The 24,500-nt window shown below is 39.8% G+C and overlaps 1 protein-coding gene across 3 annotated transcripts in view; it reads right to left on the bottom strand.

Moving 5' to 3' along the window:
* The window catches only part of col14a1a (collagen, type XIV, alpha 1a), a 139,979-nt gene that overhangs the window by 53,183 nt on the left and 62,296 nt on the right, over nt 1-24,500 (bottom strand). For all 3 annotated transcript variants that reach the window (XM_085802236.1, XM_085802235.1, XM_085802237.1), the window contains 9 exons: nt 23,635-23,709; nt 20,722-20,861; nt 18,190-18,313; nt 9,750-9,893; nt 9,255-9,419; nt 9,029-9,067; nt 8,737-8,875; nt 6,418-6,560; nt 5,039-5,148 (listed from right to left, as the gene is read on the bottom strand). In XM_085802236.1, coding sequence (XP_085658362.1) covers nt 5,039-5,148; nt 6,418-6,560; nt 8,737-8,875; nt 9,029-9,067; nt 9,255-9,419; nt 9,750-9,893; nt 18,190-18,313; nt 20,722-20,861; nt 23,635-23,709 — 1,079 coding nt within the window. The remainder of the gene's footprint in view (nt 1-5,038; nt 5,149-6,417; nt 6,561-8,736; nt 8,876-9,028; nt 9,068-9,254; nt 9,420-9,749; nt 9,894-18,189; nt 18,314-20,721; nt 20,862-23,634; nt 23,710-24,500) is intronic.

The following is a 24,500-nucleotide window of genomic DNA, read 5'->3' as shown; positions in this document are numbered from 1 at the left end:
ATACTACTGCTGTCTTACAAATCAGCACCATATTTGTAATATAAAGCACATTTGTTTTCATCTGATTGTCAGGCAGGTTTTTTATTTTTTCTCTATGTGAATCAGAATTTTTTCCTTATCATTTCTCAGCCAGAAGACAAATCACTTATTATCTCGTAAGTGAGAAGGTGACAGCGCAACAATGTATTTGCCATGTTGCACAAATGGCTTTGTTTTTTTGCATTAAGTCAGTTTGTGAGATTACCAGTGTGCTATCACATTAAACACAAACTATGTAATTCTCTGCTGCTGGGGGTGTGTAAATCAAAACAATAACAAGACACGTAATGTCTCTTGTGATATGGGATCACTAGGAAGTTGCACCAACATGGCAGTATCAATCATTAAGGAGATTTTTCTTCTGGAACAAATTATCCACAAAGGTCTTCTCCTTTCCAAATTGAACAGACCCAGTGATTAAATCAAAGGAAAAACAATGGCTAAAGCATCTTTACATTAAAATCAACATTTCACAGAAATGTGTCAGAGTGAATCAAGGTGCTGCTAATATTTGTTCATCTTATTTCTCTGTTCTAGACTTCACTATCACTAAAATGCTTCATATATAGTTAAAAATGAGTGTGCCATGAAAATATGGCTTAAAACTGGAAAAATTTAAATTTTGAGCTGTCCTGACAGAAAACCACAACACTACATTTGTGCAAAGGGGATATAATGCAAATGACAAGCGATCAAATGAAATAAACTGTTACTTTGAGTGAAATTAAGACATTTTTCAAGGTTTCATCTGCAAAAGTGAGACTACACATCTCAAAAACAAAAGAAAAAATTATATACCATTTTTGTCTTCAATTACTATAAGTAAAATCAACAGGAATGGCAGCAACTGTTCTTGTCCAAGATTTTACATAGTTTTGTGGTTTAAGGTGGGTAAAGAATTATTGCTTAAAGGGGACATACCCAACATCATAAGAAAATGTAAACCTTGAGTTTTTAAAATCAAAGTTTATTATTAAATATTTCAAGGATTTGCATCTCCACTACAAAATACGGAAGAAAATCAGAAGGAGAAAACCAGGAAGAGTGAATCAGCATATTCATCTCACCTCTTGGAAACTGTGAAACGCATACTGAAGTAGTGATACAGTGATGGAAATGGAAAACTGGCACACAGACAAACACACAAACGCTCAAATTGTTATGGCACTTTTTAAACATGCTGTGTGAGATAATGTCGGGTGAAATAGATGAGACTATTAGCATTTCTGCTGACTCAGCTGTCTCTGACCTGCACTTAAAATTGCCCATGTGCATCCTTGAATCCTACACATCCTTGAATGTGTGTACGTACAGTGTAATTTTGAATGTGAATAGCTGTTTGCAGAGCTTGGGCATTTGTATATTGTATATTTCAGTATTTCCATCTGCATGTGTATTTTCTTTCTTTCACTGTAGCTTTAAAGAGTTGTTTTCACAAAGACGGAAACTTATTTAACTGACCAACTGCTCATTTACCTCAACAATAAAGTTAGCTCCTTCAGTTCAGTTTGTCTCTGGTGTCTGCACCTCAAGCACAGACGTATTGTTATGTCGGGGAAAGAGATTTATAAACAAATGTTTCATTACAGCTGAAGATGTGGCCAGTGCTTAATGACTAACTTGGCAACTGTCACATGTGACAGAGGGTCAGCTTTACTCTCTGTCCCTGACACTTGTGGAAACAATTTCAGACAGTGAGTTGTACACAAAGCAAAGCAAAAGGAAACATCTGCAGTGCTGAGAGAGCACTCAAAGGTAATGACGTGATTTTTAGAAAATGATGACATGGAGAGTTTCTTTTCGAGACAATTACAGTCTGTTGACAAAGAAAAGCAACGTTTTTGATCCAATTTCACCTGCGTGTAAAATGTACCATGTCATAACACGCTCTCTACCTGTGCCTGCAGCAGTCCATCTTTGTGTGTGTGACTGTCTGAGTAAAGACAGATGTGCTGGAGATAAGCAGAGCTGCGTCGTCTGCATCTCAAGACCACTGCAAGTAGCCAGCACCGCCAGTACCACTGTGCCAGATTGTAGTGACGGCTTTGTTGGTCTGTGCTCAGGTCATTCAAAGATATATTTTTCTCACTCTCCCCTCCTTGCAGTCTCATCTGCTCTGCTCCAACCCCTGTCTCAAGTCCCTCATCCTGTCAAACCTGCTCCTCAGCATCGGACCTGTCTTGGCTCAGCTTCCATTGTCTGGAGACTCGGTTCAGCACAACCAGCCCGGTCACATGCAGACGATTGGCAAGCGTTACAATTAATAGATGTTCCTTCATAGTTATTCCCAAACACCTCACATGTAGCCTGGCAGATGCTGCAATTTGCAAATGGGCCCTAAATGCCTCACTCCAGTCCAACCCCTTTCCTCTATTATATGCACATCACTAGTTTCACTTGCCTCACTAGATGTCATGACAAATTCATAAGAGATGTTGGCCTGCAGAGCTAGGAACAACAAACGAACACCAAGTAAATATTCCAAACTCCTAGAGACAACAAAAAGCTCCTGTGTAATTTTACTTGACTAAGATTTTTGCTCATTTCTGTCTGGATTAATCACCATATTGGTCATCATCATCAATTCTCCCAGCAGAAACAGAATGTATTTCCAGTTGCTGCTTTTCCTTCTACATTATTGCTCTTCTCTTCAATATTTATGGATGTTTCTTTATAATAATCATTTACAGATGAATGGATTAACAATGAATTTAGAATTTCCCTATGAAATATTGTGGATTGATGAAAGAAAGCTTGCAATTGCACTGGAGCAAATTTAGTGAATGAAATTTTTATGGCACACAAGGACAGCTTTAAGTGCTCGTGAACATTTTTAATGGGAGGCATTTAATCATTTGGGAGGTACAAAAAAGTGCTCATACATATCTGGAGTTTAATATGGCCCTAAGCAATATATGAGTTATACTGAAGATAACTCTACCCCCTCCTCTCTATGACGACATATCTTTGTCTCTATATTTCTCTTTGTATCTAAAACCCTTTGTCAAATCTCTTTCCTTCCTGTGCCTTTCACGGCCCCCTCCTCACCTGTTTCTGTTTTTTGGGGTTTTTGTGTGTGTGTGTGTGTGTGTGAGCGCTACACTGAGCAGTGCTGGGTATCCCTGCTTTCACACCACGTGTCTTCACATGGTAATCCCTTTATAGAGGACACACAAACATGCACACACACGCACAAACAGTCCTCTTATTCGCTTGTCACTCTGTCTAAACGCAGACAAACACTTCCTCTGGCCACGCAGTCCTCAGCATCTGTTCCCCCTCTCAACGTTGTCATGTTCGCCAGCAAAAAGACAGAGACCAATGAAGAAGACAAAAGGCACTGAGAATGACGGGCAGGCACTTTCTGACACTTTGAGAATCGAGATAAAGACACTGAGTGTTGATTTGTTTTCAGCAGAAACCCATAGAGTCTTGGTAAAGAAACTACACAAGAGAAGCTGTACAGGAAAAAAAACAACATTTGTGTATAGACTCCATCTCGAGTTTTTAAGTTACATCTCCATCCATTTGTCAAACAATTGTTAACCTTTATATTAAAATGTAAGAAAGCAATACCACAAATGTCCCTGTCCGTTAACCCGGCTTAAGTGAATGCACCACCTGAACGACTAAAGCTAATTCAAAGAATGAGTCTGTGAAGACAAAGGAATTGATTATTATTCGGTAAGTTGCTATCATTACTTTGTATCGGCTAATGTTGTTGATATTTCATGCCACAGTGTTGTGCAGTGTGAATTACACATTCACTGGGCCCATTGGGTCCAAACCAATGTCATTATTTATTCCACAGAGGCATTTGCATCACTATTTATTCCATGATTTCTTTTTTTCACTAAACGTTTTCTCGTCTCAAGTGAGCAGAAAATTGTCTTTCACTGCGGGAATGTCATCAGAATTTGCCACTTCCATCCAGTCAGACTAATTTGATACAACATCATTTACATAGAAAAATATTTGAATAAAATCCCAGTGAGGAAAATAGGAAATGTCTTTGTCACCGAATGGTTGAAAGGACAAACTAATATTGTCCCTGGTGGTTTCAGTCTGAAGTCAGTGGTGAATAGAAATAACAACAAAATCACTGAAGCTACCACATAGAGAAATACGGTTAAACGGACACAGAAACATATTCATCTGGCGTCTCCTCTAATTATACTTTGGGTGTGTATTTGTAGACACATTCTTCTTTAATGTCAGTTAAAATCTGATATGTATTGTGTACACCTCTGGAGGTATTACATTTGTGGCATTAAAACAAAGCTTGACAAAAGGGCCACAGTGACCACTGAGTAGTCGATTGATTTTATAATTAATCATTTCTAGTATAAATGTCAAAAACATATCCACTATACATGTAACTTGATGATGAGACCACAGAGAGGTCTCATAGCATGATGAAATCTGCAGTTTCACTCCCACTCTGCTCAACCCTCTATCAACACCTGTACACATACACACACAGTGATGACAGGTCAAGACAAAAACTCCAAGACCACTGGAAAACCATCCATAAGGCTCTACAACTTCAAACTACAGCACATCTTCCTTATTCTTTTCTTTGTTTTTTGTCTGGAAAGCTTCCTGCTCCCTTTGTCCCCGTCTGCTCTGCAAACTTTCAATGCAGCAGATCTGAATATTTATCTGAAAGACTACAAGCTAAGACTTGTAATGAGGGTTTGTCAGTATGAACTTAATACGCAATGCAAACTGATAAATGAAGTCACTGTGGGGCGCAGTCTGAGCAGGCTAACAATGATTTCCAAGTCAATGTGATTGGCGTTACAGTGGTTCCAGTTCTGAAGGACTTTGTCAACCTGGTAGCGAAGAATCAAAATCTCTACCTCTATGAGTCAGGCATGTTAACATGGGGCAATAACCAGCAAATGCAATGTTTTTCCTCTGATGAATCAGTTTTATCATCTACCTTTCAAAGGCCAATCAAGTCATTCTGAACAACAAACATGTATTGAAGGCTCACCTTGTGGAAGCTGCCATGGAAAATCTTTTTGATTTCTGTTCCTTCAAATGTCACAGTCTGGAAGTCTCCTTTGTAGTCATAGTTGAAGAACGTCAAGGTCTTTCCAGAGTCTGTGGGGAGACAGAGGGGAGAAAAGGTTGATGTTCACATCAAGTCGAAATTGCTTTGTACTGCTGCTATTGGATTCCAGTTAAGAGATGGAGTGTAGCAAAGGGAGCCACATGTGCTGGACAATAGGACAATGATCTTTGCAGGATTCATTTGACTACTCAGAGAAAACAAAACTTCATCAGATCTGCTTTCAACTGAAACATTTGAAAGAATTCATTTCATTACTTGTGACATAAACATGAAAGCCCTGTAATTTTTCCACCAAGCAAGCACTGAATGCAGTCCTCAGAGGGCAAGAACATAATCCCATCCTCCGCATTATTCTAATAATATATGTGATGTAAGTGGCAAACAGAATTATGAGTTTGCAACATGTCAGAAAATACAGTAATCAGAGACTGTCACATATGAACTGGATAGAGAACTGAAGTGAAATGAACTAAATTGGAGACATTAAATTGTACCTGGCACAAAGTCTATAATGGTTTGACTATATATTGTGGTACAACTTGATTGAGAGTTTATTGAAATGGGGTTATTTGCCATCTCTGGACCAATATAATGCAAGTGCAATCATATATGTTTCCTTCCTTTGTTTTAGCCCCTGAAACATTTCTCCATGAGATAACCAGACTCAAAACAAGATTAAAGATTTCACCCCTGCTCTTGCTGCTTAAGCCGTGTCAGGGTCGACAGGCAGAACAGCCAAAATGTAACTTCCTCCAGGTTCTCCTGGGGTTTCCAAGATCATGAAGGACAGCTGGTGATATAATCTCCACAGCAGGTCAGAGGTTTGCCCTGGGTCTCCTCCAAATCAGCGGTGTCCAACACACCTCTAAAGGTTGATGTCTGGGGTGAGTTCACCTAGTGTGCAGTGTTTCTGTGACATCGCTTGTCAGCGTCTGACACAAGCACAGCCACTGACTGCACCACGTTGATCTTCTGTCATTATTATCATCCCATCTGCTTTAAAAATCTAGTCTCATGTCCAATCAAACAGATGTGCTCAGGGACAATGTAAGAGGAATCTAAAGTAACATTATAATGGATCAAAAATGTAGCTACACCTCAGCTGTATTAACTTGTTTTCCTTAAGTTTCACCTCTAATCTACTGTGTTAATTACTCTCAGGGTTCACCGGAGGAGTTGGGGATGCTGGAAACACAATTCTGTTTGAGTTTGTACTTCTCAAATTGTGAAGTGTTATGATGCAGGTGAGACAAAGAATAAAGTATAAAGAAGTAAAGCCAGAAGCGATTCAAACTCACTGTCTAAGATTAGTCCCACCAATGGCTCTCTGTCTTTCTTGAGGATTTCCCACAATGCAAATGGCTCCTGTGGGGTCTCCGGGAGAAGGCGGAGCATCATTGAGATGGTGTAGTCAGAGGGTAAACCCTCAGGGTGAAGGTACCTGGTAGACATGTGAAAGATGAACACACGCACACATACACACACATACGCTTAGCTGTGCCCTACAGGCATATATATCTACTAGGTGTCTTTTTCAAAGTGCCATTGTCTCTTTTCAGCTGATGTGAATGCTTTTAGAGTTCTTTGGCTGCCTCAGTCTCTCTTTGAGTGCCAGCCACTTTTTGATCAGTAAGCTCTTGCCTTCTTTTTTGTGTGTAGTTGCCTCCGAGCACTCCAGGTTCAAACTGCTTTAGCTTCAGCTTTTTGGAGTACTCATCAACGTCACTTTTCACAAACTGAACAATCTCAGAAAGCTTTATAAAGGGAACTGATATAAACCAAGAAAAGGCTCCCAAAATGACAACAGAAAGGGAGCAAAACTGAATGCACTAAATGTTCCTGTTAAGTTTTGGTATGCATGGGTTTTTACATTTGAGTAATTCCTAGTGGTATAGTGCTGGGTAAACCTTAACGCTTCTAAACTGCATTTCCAATTATCTATGTAAATGTTCTCAAATCATCAGCCTCTGTAAATGCAGTTAATTACAATCAGTCATGGTTTAAATCAGCAATTTGAAACCCACTTGAAATGTACAAAGTGAACACTTAATGAAACTGGAAGGCACAAGCTGAGGTATTATTATTAACTGTATATTACACTAGAAATAATAATTTGTTCCATGAGAAAATACAGAACATGCAGTAAATGTCTTTTATTATTATTATTATCATTATTAAAAATACTTGATGTATGTTTTAGTTTGATTATGATTACTGTACTGCCAGTATTTGATGACACATTGTGAAAATGTTTTAACATGACACTGGAGATGCAGTTGTTACAAGTTTTTTCTTACAAAAGCTGGTTTTAAAAACAATGATCCAAAATTGCCAAATTGCTTTTTGTTTTAATTGGCTGTTACAGGGATTAGTTGAAATGGCACGTTTAAAATCTGATTGTGCTCTGTGCTTTTATTAAATTTCCTTTTGGTGTGAAAATGACATGAAATGCAGTCATAGCATAGCATCTCCTAAAGGTTTTGAAAATAATGAACGGCTTTTTTGATTTCCTTCTAATTCTACCCAATGGATATATAAACTCTATTTACATTAATTGATCAGATAAATGTGTCATTTAGAGCCTGGCCACAACATACAGAACGTCTACATGGCAAAAGACATACATACTACAATCTTCAGGATCACTCTTTGTGGTTGTTGGCACTGGGGACAAGTACTGTTTATGGAACATGCAAGATAACATAATAACACAGCACAGGTCTTATGAGTGGAGGGACGTGAGCCGTTGTGTGCTTAAAGATAATCCAAAGATAAAGGGAAAATCATGCTGGTTTTTATGTCAGTTCTCCAGTAGTTTGCTATCAGCCTGAAAGTCAAGTCATTTTCTTTGGCAGGACTGTTGAATAGTTCTGTGTCCACTACTGGCTGATAATTTAAAGTCCTGTGGTGTTTGTCTCCTGCTGACCACTGACAGTGACCACTCCCCATGTCCAAAGAAGGAGGGAGAAGGGAGAGTGCCTTAGCGGGCAAACGCTGATGGATAAGTAGCAGAGAAGGCTCGAAATAACCAACTAAATAAATAAATAATTTAGCAAGGGAGAAAGTTGAGATTAAATAGTAGCGAGCTGGATTCACTTTCACAGATTAAAAAAAAGAATACAAATTATGCACAAGTCTGTTTAGAAAGAATTCATAGTGACTGGTTTCTGGTACCATGCATCTAACTACTGGAAACAATTACACAACACCGCAAGTTTACTTGCCTTGAGTTCTGGATTTGTTTGTGATTGTTTCAACAAATGTGTGTGATGATGATTGTTTTTACTGAACCATTCTGTTTATAACTTTGTGTATTTGTTCTCAAGTGCACAAGATGACTTCATCTCGCTGACAATTAAACATATTAAACTATTACTGAACAAACTGTTACACTAAGCTCTGTCTGCAGTCATTTACACTAGGATCACACAGTGCATCTATGTATAAGCTGACAGGTAACTTTGTGAACATAACATTGTGATTTGATTAATTGTGTCTCACCTGTGTGAAATGTAATGTTGTGGCTATGCTGCAAAATTGTATTTTGTTGTGTTTGTAAAATGGAACCGGGGTGTTTTCACATTTCTTCATCTTTTAGTGAACGTGGTGTTACTCACTTGGTGGGCTGTGACACTAGAGCATCGCGGTGTAACCTGTAACAGGGAAAGCTGTTGAACGACCCCGGCTCCAGAGAAACTCCAGGTATCGTGCTGTACTCCTTTTCTACCAAGCCAAACTTCTCCATCATACGGAAACCTGCAGGAGACAAATCGTTATCATCATCATGTTCATTGTCATTAGGCTCGTAGTGCCATCATTACCATTAGCTATCCATCCAGGGGTCTGATATAGTAGATGGGCTTGTGAGATTGTTACACTGTCTATTCTTCCATAATTTGTGCTTCTTACCAGCCATTGTGTTACCACTCATCAAAACAGATGGACAAGCTGAAAGACAGAAAAGTGTCTGTTAGTTCATCTGCTACAATTCTTCTCAATCAGCACAAACTTCCTCAGGCATTTTTAATGTCTCTCCACTAATTAGGGTTCTTGTTCAGCCTCTGCATTTCGATCCTACTTTTCTGAGCTTTTTTGCTCCACTGCCCTGTTTTAAACATTAGGTGGTGTTACTCACTGGCAGTGGCAGCCTCGCAGACAAAGGTAATGAGTTGCTCCTCTATTTTCTTTACAGCATCCAAATCGTCCACAAAAAAGACATGTCTGTCGCTGGGTTTGCTGGCGATATTCACCAGCTCTCCGTAGTCCGCATCCGCAAAACCAATGGCAAAGATGATATAGTCTGGGAACAAAATAAAATATGTTTACTGTAAATGGTTAAGATTAAAGAGTCATCGGTTTCAATTCAGTGTTTGAAGAGTCTGATAGTTTAACAGTGAAATGTCACAAACGGTTCATACAGCATCCAAGAGCTGGCAGGTTGAATAACTTTCTTTTTTTATGCTGCCACCACTGAACCAGCACACACCTTACCTCATCACTGCCAACAAATCACACACTGTGCATCCAGTGTCAATACATTTTTCTGAGGTGTCAACCAATTACAACCAATATTTATAATCTAAACATAAATTACAATTTTGGTTCTGTGTTTGGTCTGAAAAACCCTCACCCTCCATCTGCATCTCCTTGGACACTTTGTTGACATCATCTTGTGAACGGCCATCAGTCAGAACAACCAGGACCTTAGGGACGCCCCTTCTGGCTCCAGCCTCCGCAGTGAAAATGGACTCTTTCACATGTTTGATGGCCCGGCCTGACAAACGACAAAACAAACAAGCAGAAAAACAAACAAACCCAGTTTTCACCAACCATTTGCATATTTAGCCCATGCATCTATTTATGCAAACAGTTTAGATGTGTTTTTCTTCCACCTTTCAAGACCCTGATTTCCATTAATTTATGCAAAACGGCAACATTTATCACGTCTTTCATAATATAATAAAAAATAAATCACACAGCAAATGATGGCAAACATTTCTGTTGTTGTTAAAATTCTCTTCTATGACACCAATAAATGCAAAAAAGCATGGCTGTTTCCCTGCAGCACACTAAAGTTATACTTGTTTTGGCTGACTGGACCAATTACAGTCAGCTGTTTTCAATATACAGTACTTGACTGCTGTGTGGCTTGTAACATGCAGTCATATTAATGCAGGTGTACAGCACAGATATAAAACCACCTGACACTTATTATTGTTAGGCTCATGCCATCGCTGACGCAGCTCCTTTGCTTGATGCGTCCAAGATTAAATGCTCGTGTATGGGGAGATTAGCGCTCTCAGCATAATCCTCTATGCTGTTTGGATTCTTTTGGAGCTCCCTCAAATATTCGTACCCAAATCTAATTGTATACCCACTTCCTATCATCAGTCCATTCTTTTAATGAAAAGTGATTTTGACTGACCTATAAAAAACCTTTAAGAAAAATAAATGCTGCCAAGATGTTTACTGTCATCATCTAATTCAACATTATTTTCATTCTGTAGAGACATGAATGCGAAGCATTGGCTGCCTTGAAGGAAAAACATACTAAAAAATGAAATAGGCAACCACACAGCATGTTTGGGAACATGGCCAGAGGTGATGTAACACATACAGTACCGTACACTCATTGTACATGGACTATTAAAAAGGCAAAACCACATGTCCTTTTGCATATGTGGTGCTCCACATACTGTATCACTACTCTTTAAGTTGTCCTATATTCTGACACAAAACTTTTGTTTTTCACTAGATACATTAAGGAACAGACGCATGTTGCAATGACCTCCTCTTTTACATTTTTTGTGAAGCTGGATGCTGCTGACAAATGCTTGGCAGACCAAACTTATTGGAAGCATGAATGAGCTTATTAAGAATCTAAAAATGTCCTCTTCCCCACCTGTTACATGGAGGTGAATGCTTGAGACCTTTGCTACAATTTTAATGTACCCACTAATTAAAAACATGTAATATTTAGTCTTCCACTGACATTAATAAAATATATTACTGACCCCATAATTATTATGTGAGAATGAGTGACCTGAAATCCCAGGGTGCCCATTAGCATTTAAAGTATGTCAGAAAACGGACAATGTCCTATGTATTTTAATGGGATCTAAACATGGAGCGGTGAGAAAGGGAGGAAAAAAAGATTAAAATGTCACAAACCAGTCTGTAAAAATATAGGATAAGATGAACTTTTCACAGTGTGCAGGTCACCTGCTAATGGAATTAATCAGTCAATAAAATCTGTCTGGACAGTTTTAAAAGGTTTCAGGACCCTCCTACGACAAGTAACAAAGATGTGCAGGCACATTTGTCAGTGGATTTATGCATGTCATGTATGTGTCATTATGTTTCAAGTCCCCTCAGGTTTGCAAAATACAATAAAAATTATAGCTGCTGCGCAGCAATGGGTCGGGTCCGGGCTACTTTTGGGCAAATTTAGGCAATTCTGAGCAACAAACAGGAGAATAGGAAGACAAGACAGTTGACCTTATAATGTTCAATTTGCATCATTTGAGGATTGAACCCACAACCTCAAGAACCAAAGACCGTTGTTTATCACACTGAGCTAATTGCCAAGTGGCATTTAACAGTGGCTTCACAAATTGAGTAAGCCATTCACTGTCGCGCAGGCAGATTTGAAACCACAGTAAAAAGAAAAATCCGTTTTGAGGTAAAATAATGATATGTATTTGTAAAACATCTACTGTGACTCTAAGATGTTAGGAGCCTTCGGACATGGTCTAGTCCAAACTATTTGGATTTTTAAACTTAGAGGCTTGCTGTGATGCCACCATCAGTACAACTGTCTTGTGTTTCGTGTTGAGGACAACTGACATTTTGATCTGTCATCATCATCATCATCACCCTTGCTGGGACTCGAACCCACAGCCTCTGACACCAAGAACCAGCTCCTAACTGGCTGAGCTAATTGGCTGGTAGTGAGACCTGCTGTGTAGCTTCATTTATCCACTCAGGTGAGTCAGTGCCCAGGCAGCTGTTGTCAAGGCAGATTTAAGAAAGTCAGAAATTCTGTTATCTAAACAAAAATCTGATAATACATAAATTGCATCTAGACAGCAAAACAGCTTGTGGACATGTGACATTTTGAGCCGTAATCATCATCATCACCCTCGCTGGGTCTCGAACTCACAATCTCTGACACCAAGAACCAGCTCTTAACTCGCTGAGCTAATTGGCTGGTAGTGAGACGTGCTGTGTAGCTTCATTTATCCACTCAGGTGAGCGAGTGCCCGGGCAGCTGTTGTGATGAAATGGTCAAAATGTCAATAATTCAGTCATCTAAACAAAAATCTGATAATACAATAAATTGCATCTTGACAGCATGGAAATGTTGGTGATTTGTTTTTAATGATAAGTGTTTTGCTTCATAAGAGAAAATATGATGTTTATAAATTCCAGTCTCACATTGACTGCAGTTGTTCCCATGAGAGCAGAATTCAAAATGTTCTAGAAAATTCAGTTTTTGAATTAAAATTCTGATATTTGCCAAACTTCATCAACCATGACTCCAGAATATTGTCATTTTTTTTCAGGAAGATTGAAAATGTATTTATCAAGAATTTGATGGTATATGTTTACAGTACCGTTTACAGTCAAATGTTTTCATGCACTGTAGGCTCAATTTTTGCTTAATCAAAAATCCGAGAAACAAGTTTTGTGGAGGACGGTCTGGAGATGCTCTGTAGCAAGTTTGGTGACAATTGAGCAAAAATTGTGGGAGGAGATACATTTTAAAAGTTTTACAGTTATTGAAAAAAACAGAGTGATGGACTTCATAATTTGTAATAAGTTTAAGTGGACAAAAGTTTCAGCAGTATTGAGGCTACATTGTGGTGAAGTTTCAACACTGTAGCATCTACCGTTGGTCTGGTAGGAATTTTTAAAGTTTTTAAATTTAAACGCTTATTGTGCCCCCCCTAGGAGGGGGGGGCACATGTCCTTGGAGTTGAGTGAATCTGGCATGGGGTTGGATGTTTCTGTGAAGTTTGGTGAGTTTTCACCCATGGGAAGTATGACTTCCTTGGAAGGAGAAGAAGAAGAAGAAGAAGAAGAAGAATTCCTAGGAATACAATAGTGTCCCGGCAGCTTAGCTGCCCGGACCCTAAAAAAGTATGTACATTGATGAGGTTGAAATCAACTCTGCAGAAAATCATTGTGTTCAATTGTGCTTGATTTTTATTATTTATTTTAATAAGAATTACTTTATTAATCCCCAAAGGTAAAGTCATTAATATATTATTCATTAATTCATTTATTAATATATATTCATATTCATATATTTTTAACATACCTCAGGAGAGCTCCTTTACTGCTGAACAGAGAAATCTACTGCACAACGGTCAATTATGGGGAATAAAGATTTCAATTAACAGGAAAAACTGACCTGTAGTGTCCTTTATGACTTCAACTGATCTAATCCTGACACATATTGTATGTACGGTAACATTATGTATCATTTTGTGCATGCCAACCAATTAACAATCTCCTGATCGTGGTCACACACAGGTAGGAAATTTCTATTTAATGCCAATATTTGCATACTGTCCATTGTGATTCGCAATAATAGTTCATGTAGCTCATCTGTTCATCTCCACCTGACCTTTTCATAATTACATGGACAATTGTTCTCATTAATCCTCTTTACCCCTTTTGTTCTTTTACACTTTTTCCTCTCACTCTTCAAGAGCATGCTGCTGCTATGAAGAGAGGAGTATTAGGGAGTGTGTATGGTGTGAACAGCTTCATGTGCATGGTGTCTCTGTCTCCCAAATTCCAAACAAACTAAACCTCTTAGACATCTTTGCCTCCCCCTCCTCCTGTTTCTTTTTTTTTTTTTCCCTCACCGAGCTGTCAGTGATGAAAAATGATAGAGTGCTTGGCTTGGTAAAGTGTTGTGTTGTCAGATATCTGCCAGTAATACATCTGTTTCTACACTGTCCTCTGATCATACTGGACAAGGCTGGAATTAAAGCAGCTAGTCAGGCATGAAGTGAGACAGAACCAAGCAGAGAAGACACGGAGAAGAGACGGAGGAGGAGTGGGAGGAGGTGCTGAGTGGGTAGCAGTGGTGGGAAGGAGGAGAAGAGCAGGTAAGAGGGCACAAAAGCAAAAGCAGGGGGGTGTGTGTGTGGTTGGGGAGGTTAATAAATGAGACAAGAGTATGTATAAGAAGAGGGTGAGGAAAAAAAAGAGCACAAAACAAACATGTCAGTGGATGTCTGGTTGTAAAAACCCACCATCAATCAGTGATTCATCATACTGCATGTCTCAAGTAATCCTTGTCGGTTTGGATTTGGCCTCCTATCTAACAGCTTACCAGTTTCTTGCTGTCACTGAAGAACGGAGACAATATGAGAATATAAAAATAGCTGAAATCATGTCTCTGCTTTTAGCATCCAAAGCCCCGGTGCGATATAATGAAGTAGGAGACTTCTTCTCCCTGTTCTCTTGCGGCTGCAGGTGAAATCTTGATGACAAGGAAGAGGCTGCAATATTGTCTATGGGTGGTTATGAGCAGCCAGAGCTATACTGTAAATTCCTTTAATCTTTGGCTAGTGCTGTCGGTGCCTAAGAATTTGAAAAAAAAATGCATTTCTAAAAAGTACACAATAGATGTTGAACATGATTTTTGTTGTTGGTGAAAAACATTCATGGGCCATTTACACATTCATCTCTACACTCACAACAGACTCATAAACTTTGGAAGTTAAGTGAGGGTCTAACACACACACACACACACCGCAGTTGAAGAAGGAGGAAATCAGTCTGGCTACTAAAGTAAAATCATAGAATGCAAAATAAGATCCTGATTAATCCAATGTGAGAATATATTGCTCAAAAGTTAAGCATTAAAAGCAAGTAAGTCATATTGTCCCTAAATGGATACACACATACACTGATTAGACATAACATTATGACCACTGACAGGTGAAGTGACACTGAAAAACCACTTCATCATGGCACCTGTTGGTGGGTGGGATATGTGAGGCAGCAAGTGAACATTTTGCCCTCAAAGTTGATGTGTCAGAAGCAGGAAAAATGGGCAGCATAAGGATTTCAGCACGTTTGACAAGGGCCAAACTGTGATGGCTAGACAACTGAGTCAGAGCATCTCAAAAACTGTCCGATCCAACAGACCACCTACTGTTGCTCAAATTGCTGAAGAAGTTAATGCTGGTTCTGATAGAAAGGTGTCAAAATAAACAGTGCAGTTTGTTGTGTATTTGGCAGTAAAATGTTAGGTGGTCATAATGTTAGGCCTGATCGGTGTACAGCACACACCTGGAAATCAAACACAACTAGGCTATCCAATTTCCAATATTCAGATACTACAACACACTTGCTGTATCTGTAGGTCTATGTACTGCACAGTCAAGCTGCGTCAGGGATTAGCGTGAAAATCAATCTCAAGACAGACACACACACACACACACACACACACACACACACACACACACACACACACACACACACACACACACACACACACACACACTACAGCACAGGGATAAAGACTATTACAGCAGCAGCTACATTAAATCAATCATTCACCAAGCCAGTCAGAGGCTTACTAATGTCTTAATGAATAAATGCATAGTGAAAAGCCAAGTCCAGGAATATCAGCTTCAGCTCCATGAATCCTCGACATGCCCTTTCCTCACACTCATAGGAGAGCGTACAGTAGATGGAAAAAAAACTGACAGTAGAGTCTTAAAGAAGGCAGCATCATTTGCATACTGTTTGTAAAAGGTAAAGTGAAGAGGCTTATGACTAAAAGTTGGCACAGAAGGTGAGCAAGTAGCTGTCCCTTCTCCTGCAGCAACAACCTCTGCAGTGCCATTGAAACTTCCAGATGTGGAATCAATCTCCAACTTTCTGATTAACAATAAAATCTCGTCTAAAGAGAATTTAAGATATCCTCTTTGGAGCTGATATATCTTTGCAACTTTACTGTGAATTCATGTGCAGTTTTGCGAATGTTTTGAAAATCTAGTGCTGATGGGTTTGCTTGACCTGGGGGTTATCAGACAGAGTGTGTAAAGTGAGCCAGCCACTTACAGTAAAAATATAAAAAGGCATTGAAGCTGTGGGGATTCTTGTTGGCTTCTATGCAGATATATCTGCCAGAGGCTACGGGCTGAAGAGGCAGAAAGCGCCAGTCTTTTATTTGAGGGTTTTGAGGGTGGATTTAGACGCAGTGAGGGGCCCTGATGGGGTCTCTGAGGAAAATTTGAGGTTGAAGAGTGAAAAGAAGGAAATAGTTAAGGGTTTGGAGAGGGAACAAGAGTTTAAATTTGTACTGTGAGCCTCGGTCCTGAGAGCCAAAGACAGTAGTGGTCTATGTTTCAACTGACTACAGGAGTAAGATGTAGGCAAGGAGGTTTGTTCACAAACTCTATAAGTAATATACAGCTTCATTATTATTTGGTGCTATAGTTAAAACACTGTAGCATTGTGATTTATGGTCATACTGTATTAGTGTGCAGAATCACAGAGAAAAAATATCAAGAGAATATCAAAAGGAAAACATAAGAAAGCCTCATTAAACAAAGGATGGAAACAATCTCCACCTTCGCCTGAAGCAGTAACAATGAGAAAACACAGACTTTGAAATAAATAATGAAATTATTTGCTTATCTTGTTGAATAAATTATGGAAGAAAAAAAACACACACACATAAACTAAAAATATATGCTGTGTGGGCTTCTATGGTGGAATAAGGACAGCCGGAAGAATAGGCACTATGTTTACGCAATTGAAGGGGATTAATTCTACGTACATTCATGTGTGCATGTGTGGGTGAGAGACAAAGAGATGGAGGGAGTGGAAGACAGAGAAACTGTGAGTTGGTGAGCAGTAGCCTAACCTTTTGAGAGCGAGCTGCCTCCTCTTTCTCTTTGTGTGGGGAGGATGATATTTCATGGTTTATTTTCTATTCTGCTCTAGACTGTGTGCACAGGACACACACACACACACCATCTGTTTCCAACTGTTTAACTACAAGACAGTACAGCAGACGTAGGTGTGTGAGGAGTGTATGGGTAGAGGAAGGAAAGACAAAATAAAGTTAAAGAAGGTGTTTTAAAGGGATGTGACCAAAGTGAGGGAGGAGAGGACAGCCCGAGGTTGGAGGGAGAGAGGTGGAGATGGAGAAGAGGACAGAGGAGAAAGAGGAGTAAGAAGGGGGAGGGAGGGTTAAGTGGTGAGATGATAGTGAGATCAGCACTAGAGCTGATAGGAAAGCTCAAGGACACAATTACTCTGAGCAGACACTGAGCCATGACCCAGACTTTAGAAGAGTTTAAGTGCTCTGAACAACCAGCATTACCTGTAAATCCACATTAATGGCATTCGCCTCCTATGTACAGTACTAACACAGTGGCAGATGTGAATTTCACAAGCGATTCACAACCCAAAGTGCTTGTTAGATCATCACCCCTTAAAACTCATCCTTCCTAAACAGCTTGTATGATATTTTCAACTAATGTCCTTAAGAAGAAATGTCTTTTTCATGGTGATCTTCCAAATTTCACAATATACCTTTTTTCCCCTTAGCTTTCTCCTCAAGTCGGGCTCTGATAAGTTGAGGTTTAAAGTTCCTTTTGAAGAAATCTCACTACTACAAGGTCCATTAGTAGCTGCTCTGGAGTTTTAACTGCATCACACATCTCTCAGCAAATGGAGGCAGTCCAGCTGTCGTGGAAATTTTGATGTAAAAATTTTTGGACAAATGATGAAAAGCTCCAGATCAGCTATAATGAACCCTGTGGTGCGATTGTTGTGTAAACTTCTGATTCCAAGGACTACAAGTAACTTTCAATCTCAGCTTTCAAGTCGACACAGATGAGAAAGAAGTCTTTCATCTTGCATAATAAAATAGGCAAACTGAGGGAAGATTGTGTGATATGATCAGATGCTCCAGAACAATGGAATTTGTGGTATCATTATTTTGTTGGCATGTCAGTGAGGTATCAAACTAACATCTGGATTTTACCTGTGTGGCGTTTACATTAATCCCACTGATGCACTGTCCTGACCTGTCTTGGTGTTTCCTCCTTTGTATCTGATCCGCTGAATGGCTTCCAGCAGCGCTTCCTTGTTGCCATGGGAACTCAGCTGGAACTCTGTCCGGGCATCGTCGCTGAACTGAGCAATGGCCACCTGGGGAGCGACGGGGACAGACAGACAGACAGACAGGCAGACAGGTACGTGAGATAAGTTCAAAGCACACGTCAAATCAAATTAAACCAGAGTTAAACTGAACCGTTTTGTCTTTGCACTTGTTCGAAAGGCACAGTTCACCCCGAAATTACAAATTCAGAGCCATCATCTGCTTGCGCTCATGTCAGTCACAATAGGCTACAACTGCGGTGTGTTTCGATATTTGATTTCTCAGGTTTGTTTCATTTTCACCCCCCCCCCAAAAAAAAAACATGAAGCCAAATGACTCCATGCGGTATTGTGTGTGTGTTGTGAAGCCAAATGACTGCGCTCTGGGTCCAGAAATCTAATACTTTGCCTCATTATCACCTGCAATTTCTGCATTTATTCTGAACAGCAACCGCAGCATCAAACAGATGCCACCTTTGTTCGCTGAAGGAAATACTGTAATTATACAAATTGAGCGTGCTTTAACAGCCCAATAAAGTGAACACTGTACAGATGGGCAAGTTAAGCTGTAACATGAGAAGGTAGAATTTAACATTTACATAGTTTCATGTTAAGGTTAAGTAGGTGAAAGCAGCAATGGGTCACAGATTTGACCATTTATTATCCAGCGCTGGTGGTCATAGAAGAAGTATAAGTTCATAATGTCAAAAAGGAATATTACAGACTTCTTGTATGGAAGTCTCTAGGTGAAAATTCACTAAAATACAATAAAAATATGTTCACACTCCCAAATCAGAACTATAATCAATCTAATTGCCTTAAGTCTTAAGAGTGCTAATAGTGCTGTTCTTGGCTCAGGGCGTCCTACATTTACCAGCCAGCTCCCTCCGCACTGTACAGCCAACTCTCTCACATTACAGCCAGTGTTTTGCTCTCTGTAGCCCCGTGCCAGAGGGTTATTGGGGCACGGCGAGGGTTGCAAACTGCTTAACAGCAGACATTACACAAATGAAAGAAAAGGGTCTAGCAAGCACCTCTACAGTGTGACGAATGAACCAGCTGAGCTCTGCTGACACAGTGGGGGGGCCACGCAGGCAGGAAGCACAAAGAAATTAGTTCACAATGACAATAGCGATCTACTGCCCCAAGTTGAAAGTCTGGCGTTACCTAATGATGAACTGGATACATGAGGAAAATACTGAAGAAGTGGACATGGGTAACAGTCACAGCATTACTTGAGTTCCTTAAGTGTCGCTCATGGTGGATTTTACACCAAGGATCAAGCTGATACTTGAAGGATTTGATGTTTATCCCAGCGCTTACTGCATATAGACTTAATTTATTAAGACCACCACTCCTGCCAGAAAAGTAATGCTTTCTGGCACAAAACACTGTGGCAGCAAATGAGTGGAGTTAATCGAATACTGCTCAGCAACAAAGAGGCCTCCCAGAGAGTATAGATTGACTCCACTGGGGGTTTTTAAGTTCTCTCGCACTTTTCTAAACTTTTCTATAGATGTGGCCGTGCTGATTTCTAAGGGGACAGGCCAAAAAGTAGTAGTAGTCTTCTTCAAATAATAAATACGCCAAAAGCACATGGAGGGGTCAAAGGGAGGAGGAAAAATGCAAGTCAAGATTCATCATTTGGGCAGATCTATAATTTCTATTTATGTCCGAATGTCTGCTGTAACAGAATGAAACACAGAAAAGGAGGAGGAAATAGTTTGCAGGTAGCTCCATCTCACACTTTATCATTTCATTATGGATATACAGCACCTGGTGGCCTTCCTTCCCTTATCTACTGAACGAAAAGTCTAGTTTCAGGGACATTTGAGAGGAAATTAAAACTATTTTTTTTTTTATCTCTCTTTCACTTTTTCTGTGTGTAGCAGGAAGTGAAACAGATGACAGCATATGAAAGCAGGAGGACATGGGTTGAGTTTTTGCCTCTTTATCCACAGATTACACTAAACTGTAATTTCTTGATTTCATTATTATTATGGTTTCAGTGTGGCTACCCTTCGCTAGATCCTCAGCATCTGCTTTACATTACATTTCCCATGACATGCATTTTTCAGAAGGAAAATGCTTTAACAAAGGAAATACATTTGGAGAGAAAGAAAACAAAATTAAAGCCTCAGCACATTTGTATTTTTTTGTTGGTTAACTTATGGTACTGTATATCATATTCTCTAGACACTAATGGTTAGACTAGACACAGGAACCACTAGCAGTCGTAAACATGAATACCAGCACTCAAGGGAGACATTACTCTGCTATAACATTATTCAGAGCAAAGTGGTCTAGACGGTATTTGAACATTTTCATTTCTGAAATCTGTCACAGTGTAATGATGCATACAGGAAAATGGAAGCAAGAACAAATATAATTTTATCTTTACTTTTAACTTTTCTATTCTTGAGTTCTTCCTCTCTGAGGTGAAGTTACATGTGACTGACCTGAGTGCCATCTGGGCCAATCAGATCCAGGGATCCCATGGTGCTGTAGAGGAAACGTGTGATCTTCATGAAATTGTCGTCTCCGATGGACCAGGAGCCGTCGACCAGGAACACCAAGTCAGCCTTGGCCTCCTTGCACACTGGACAGACAGCCAAGAAAGATGTATAGATTTAGTCAGCACATCATGTTGTCTCTGAATTTAAAAAGAAATGTAATTTAAGGGAGGAGAGTTGAGGGAAATTTGTGAGCTGAATGTTAACTGGCTGTAACATATTCATCCTCTCTGTAAATAATATAAAGAACTTAAAATACACTCACTCTGGAACAAAGTAAATCTGCATAGACTGGGTCTTCAGACTAACTAGAGTTTATAGGATTAGGTATAATGCACAGTTTCTCACTCAGAGTTTCAAACTCAGTCTTTTTTGGCCGCAAAAAAATATATCCAGTGTGTTTGGGTTTTTTCTCCTTTTGTGTGCTGCTACTTCACATTCCTGGTCCAGCTGTGCCTTTTCCTTCTGCTTTTATTCTTCTCAGGTTTCTAAATGACTCCCAGTAGCCTTATCTTTGCTGCTGTAAAGTTGTTTTGTGGTTTTAACAAGTGTTCAAACTCCAAGCCTGCACTAAATTTCAAAGCCTGTAAATGACCATGTCAGCCTCCATAAATCCCCAAAGCCTGCACTGTACCTACAGTGTTTATGAGGGAAAAAGGTTGTAACTTTAAGTACGAGAAAACAAATCAGAGTAATTTGGTTTCTTGATCCCTCACCACTATCTCTGTTTTTATACTGGGTGTCTTTCTCTCCATGTGTCTCTTTCTGTCATCTCCTCTCTGCTCTCTCTTTGTAGCTCTATCTGTCTGTTTTTCTCATACTGGCCATCACTGTATTTTATTCTTTTTCTGTTGTTTTGTTTCCTTTTTCTTTCCTTCCTCATCTTTTTCTCACTTTTACAGAAAAAGCACGCACCTTCTCTTCTCTTTCCTCTATCTTTGCAGCTCTGTCCTGAGTAAAAGTTACCTAAGATTATGGGTGGAAGCGTCAGTCTGACAAAAGGTCATGCAGTTCGATAGAAATGCTTACAGACGGGCTCAGCAGGTGTGTCGGTTCATGTCTGAGGAGTTTGTCCTGCAGGTCAGCCTTTAACCTGAGCCCATCAGACAGGAACAGATGAGAAGGAGTGTCTGGGCAGCAGGAGGAGGCTCTGACTCTGAACTCGTACCCCTTTGTTTCTAATCTTTCCTCAGCTTGTCAAATGTGGAAAAATCCTCTTCGGTGAGAATATTTCACCTGTCCTCTCTCATGAGTCATTTGCTGCTGCACCTTCACTTGCAGTTAGTTAGGGTTTAAAGGTGCTATATGTAAGTTTTCTCTGCTGTCAAATGTGGTTTCTTGACAGGGTCGGGTGGTAATGGTGGTCATAACAGTCGCTTGCCAAGAGCTACAGCCATCATTTTTAGAAGGCAAGAGGTTAGGATACGCTCTCTGGGCAGCACTACTCCTTCATCCTCTCGAACTCAACTACAGGGCAGAGTAGAAGCTGCAGTGACTCAGTTCTGCAATGTAGTATTACAAGAAAAGGATGGGCAGAGGCTACCCAGTTGGCATGCTGACCTCACACAAAGAAGTGATAGAAGTAGAGGCAACCACTGGAGACGGCCCTTGGTGAGTATAGGGACAAAGTTTGATGCTGAACCTGAAACGTTTCCTCTAGACTGGTAAGTAAACAGCTATTAATGCTAACATTAGCCATGTAGTGAGAGCAAAAACTTGCATATACCACCTTTAAAGTGCAGTAAAGCACAATCCTTTTTAGTTTTTAGTTTACATATGTGCACACATGATTTAAATGACATTTGTAAGGAAAACAAATATCACTCTGTTGTTTTAAGGCTTAACAGAGACTGAAGCTGAAGCTGGATGGGAGAGGTCAGGTAAGCTCTGCTGAGCCTAAGGTAACAGGCTAATAAACCAGGATTAGAGTGGCATTTCTTTATTTTGGCATCGGCTGCAGTCCACAGAAGCCCGAGTATGCTTCACACAATAAAGTCGTTGTGGGAGTACAGTAAACGTCACTGACTTCCTGTGGGACACTTAAATGTTTTGTGTTTTTGCCCTCCTTTAGGTTAGATTCTTCAGTTTCATTATAATGCCCCCAAATCCCCAAATTTCCTCCCAGGTCACTACTGATGTTTTGAAACTAAGCACCAGTTGACTGTTCACAACTGTGAGGAGAGCACCGAGTGGCAAAACATTAGTGCTCTATTAAAAGTAAATTATGAGGTAATCTTTTCTGTTCCTGGTGCAACAATAACAACAACAACAGCAACAACATGCCAGGACAATTTTGCTTGTGCAGTTAAGTGTAGTGTTAAAGATTGTTTTGAATCTAAGAGCAAAACTACAGCTCTGTACACTTTGGTTACATTTTCTCAGTGAGCTTTTTTTTTTAACCACATTTCTAAGCCAAATCATTTCATGACAGGTATTTGGCAGATTAGACACCAATTGAGAGCATCAAAGTTTAAAAATGGAATCCAGTTTATGCAAATTAGAGGATACACTGACTAATGAATAAGAAATGTCATAGCATAACAGTGTGGCTGCCAGAATTATCAGTCAAAAATATAACTAACTGGTCTGACAGAAGATGTTATCTCCTCAAAATGTATTGAAATTTTAGTTATTGTACATTTCTGTTGCTTCAACTTGGGCAGAGTTTCTATTCTGGTTTGTATTATTGTATCGGTCGCCTGCACATTTTTATAAAATAATGTTTTAGTAAAGATGCATTTCAAGAATTATAAACAACAGTACCAGTTGACTAGAGTTATCCTAAAGAAAAGGATGAATGATGAATGAGCATGATGAATAATAACATGAATAAGCATGTCTGTATTTATTGCTGCTCACCTTCCTTAGCAGGCGGGATGGTAGGGGGCGGCTCTGTGGTGGGTGGTTCAGTTGGAGCCTGAGTGGGTGCTGGCACTGGACACACACACACACACACACACACAAGGAAACAAGACAAGGTCATCAATCACGATGGTAGCGACAAGTGCCACCATCATTGGGTTTATCTGCTGACCACACACACCACTCACGAACTAGAGCACACACACAGGCACGCACACACGCACACGCATGCACACACACAGTCAATAAACTGGTGATATGAGAGGCAGCAGTGGGCTGTTTCTTTTCAGATGAAAGTTTCCTCCTCCTCCTCCTCCTCTCCCTCCTTCCCCTGCAGCCGAGTTAGGGACCTTCACAGTGAAGAGATTTGTAGTCCAATGTGTGCTTATGACCTATGGGTACATGAGTAATCTTGTGTTTTGTTCTGTATATTTCCATCACCATGTTACAGCAGTCAGCTCCTCTCTTTCTATACATCCCTCTCTTTCCTCCTACTGTATGAGCTGGACACAGTGCAAAGAGCTATTTTCATCAGTCTTGTATCTGTCTGACCAGAGGCTGTTTTTCAGAGTAAAAAACAGCCCCAGGTTAAGGTATGTCTCAGTGCCAAGCCAATTACTTCACAGAAATCAGTGGGTTCTGTCAAACCAGAGTAAAGTGAGTAAATCATCTTTAAAAGATCAGGGACTGCCCACAGAAGGTGCAGGTACTACTACTTCATGAAAGCAGATTAAATTGACTGAATCTATCTCATGTTTCTTCAGATACCATGAAAAGATAGTAACTACATAATCTGTCTGATTTGAGCACAAACTTTGCTCTTGAGCCTCTTTGCTAGAAAGTGGCAGATTATGGATTTTACA

This window comes from Trachurus japonicus, chromosome 16, assembly GCF_045865225.1.
Source record: "Trachurus japonicus isolate A0001 chromosome 16, Traja_1.0".
In the NCBI taxonomy this organism is placed as follows: domain Eukaryota; kingdom Metazoa; phylum Chordata; class Actinopteri; order Carangiformes; family Carangidae; genus Trachurus; species Trachurus japonicus.
Note: the sequence above shows the minus strand (reverse complement) of the source record. Positions and strands in the feature narration are given on the sequence as shown.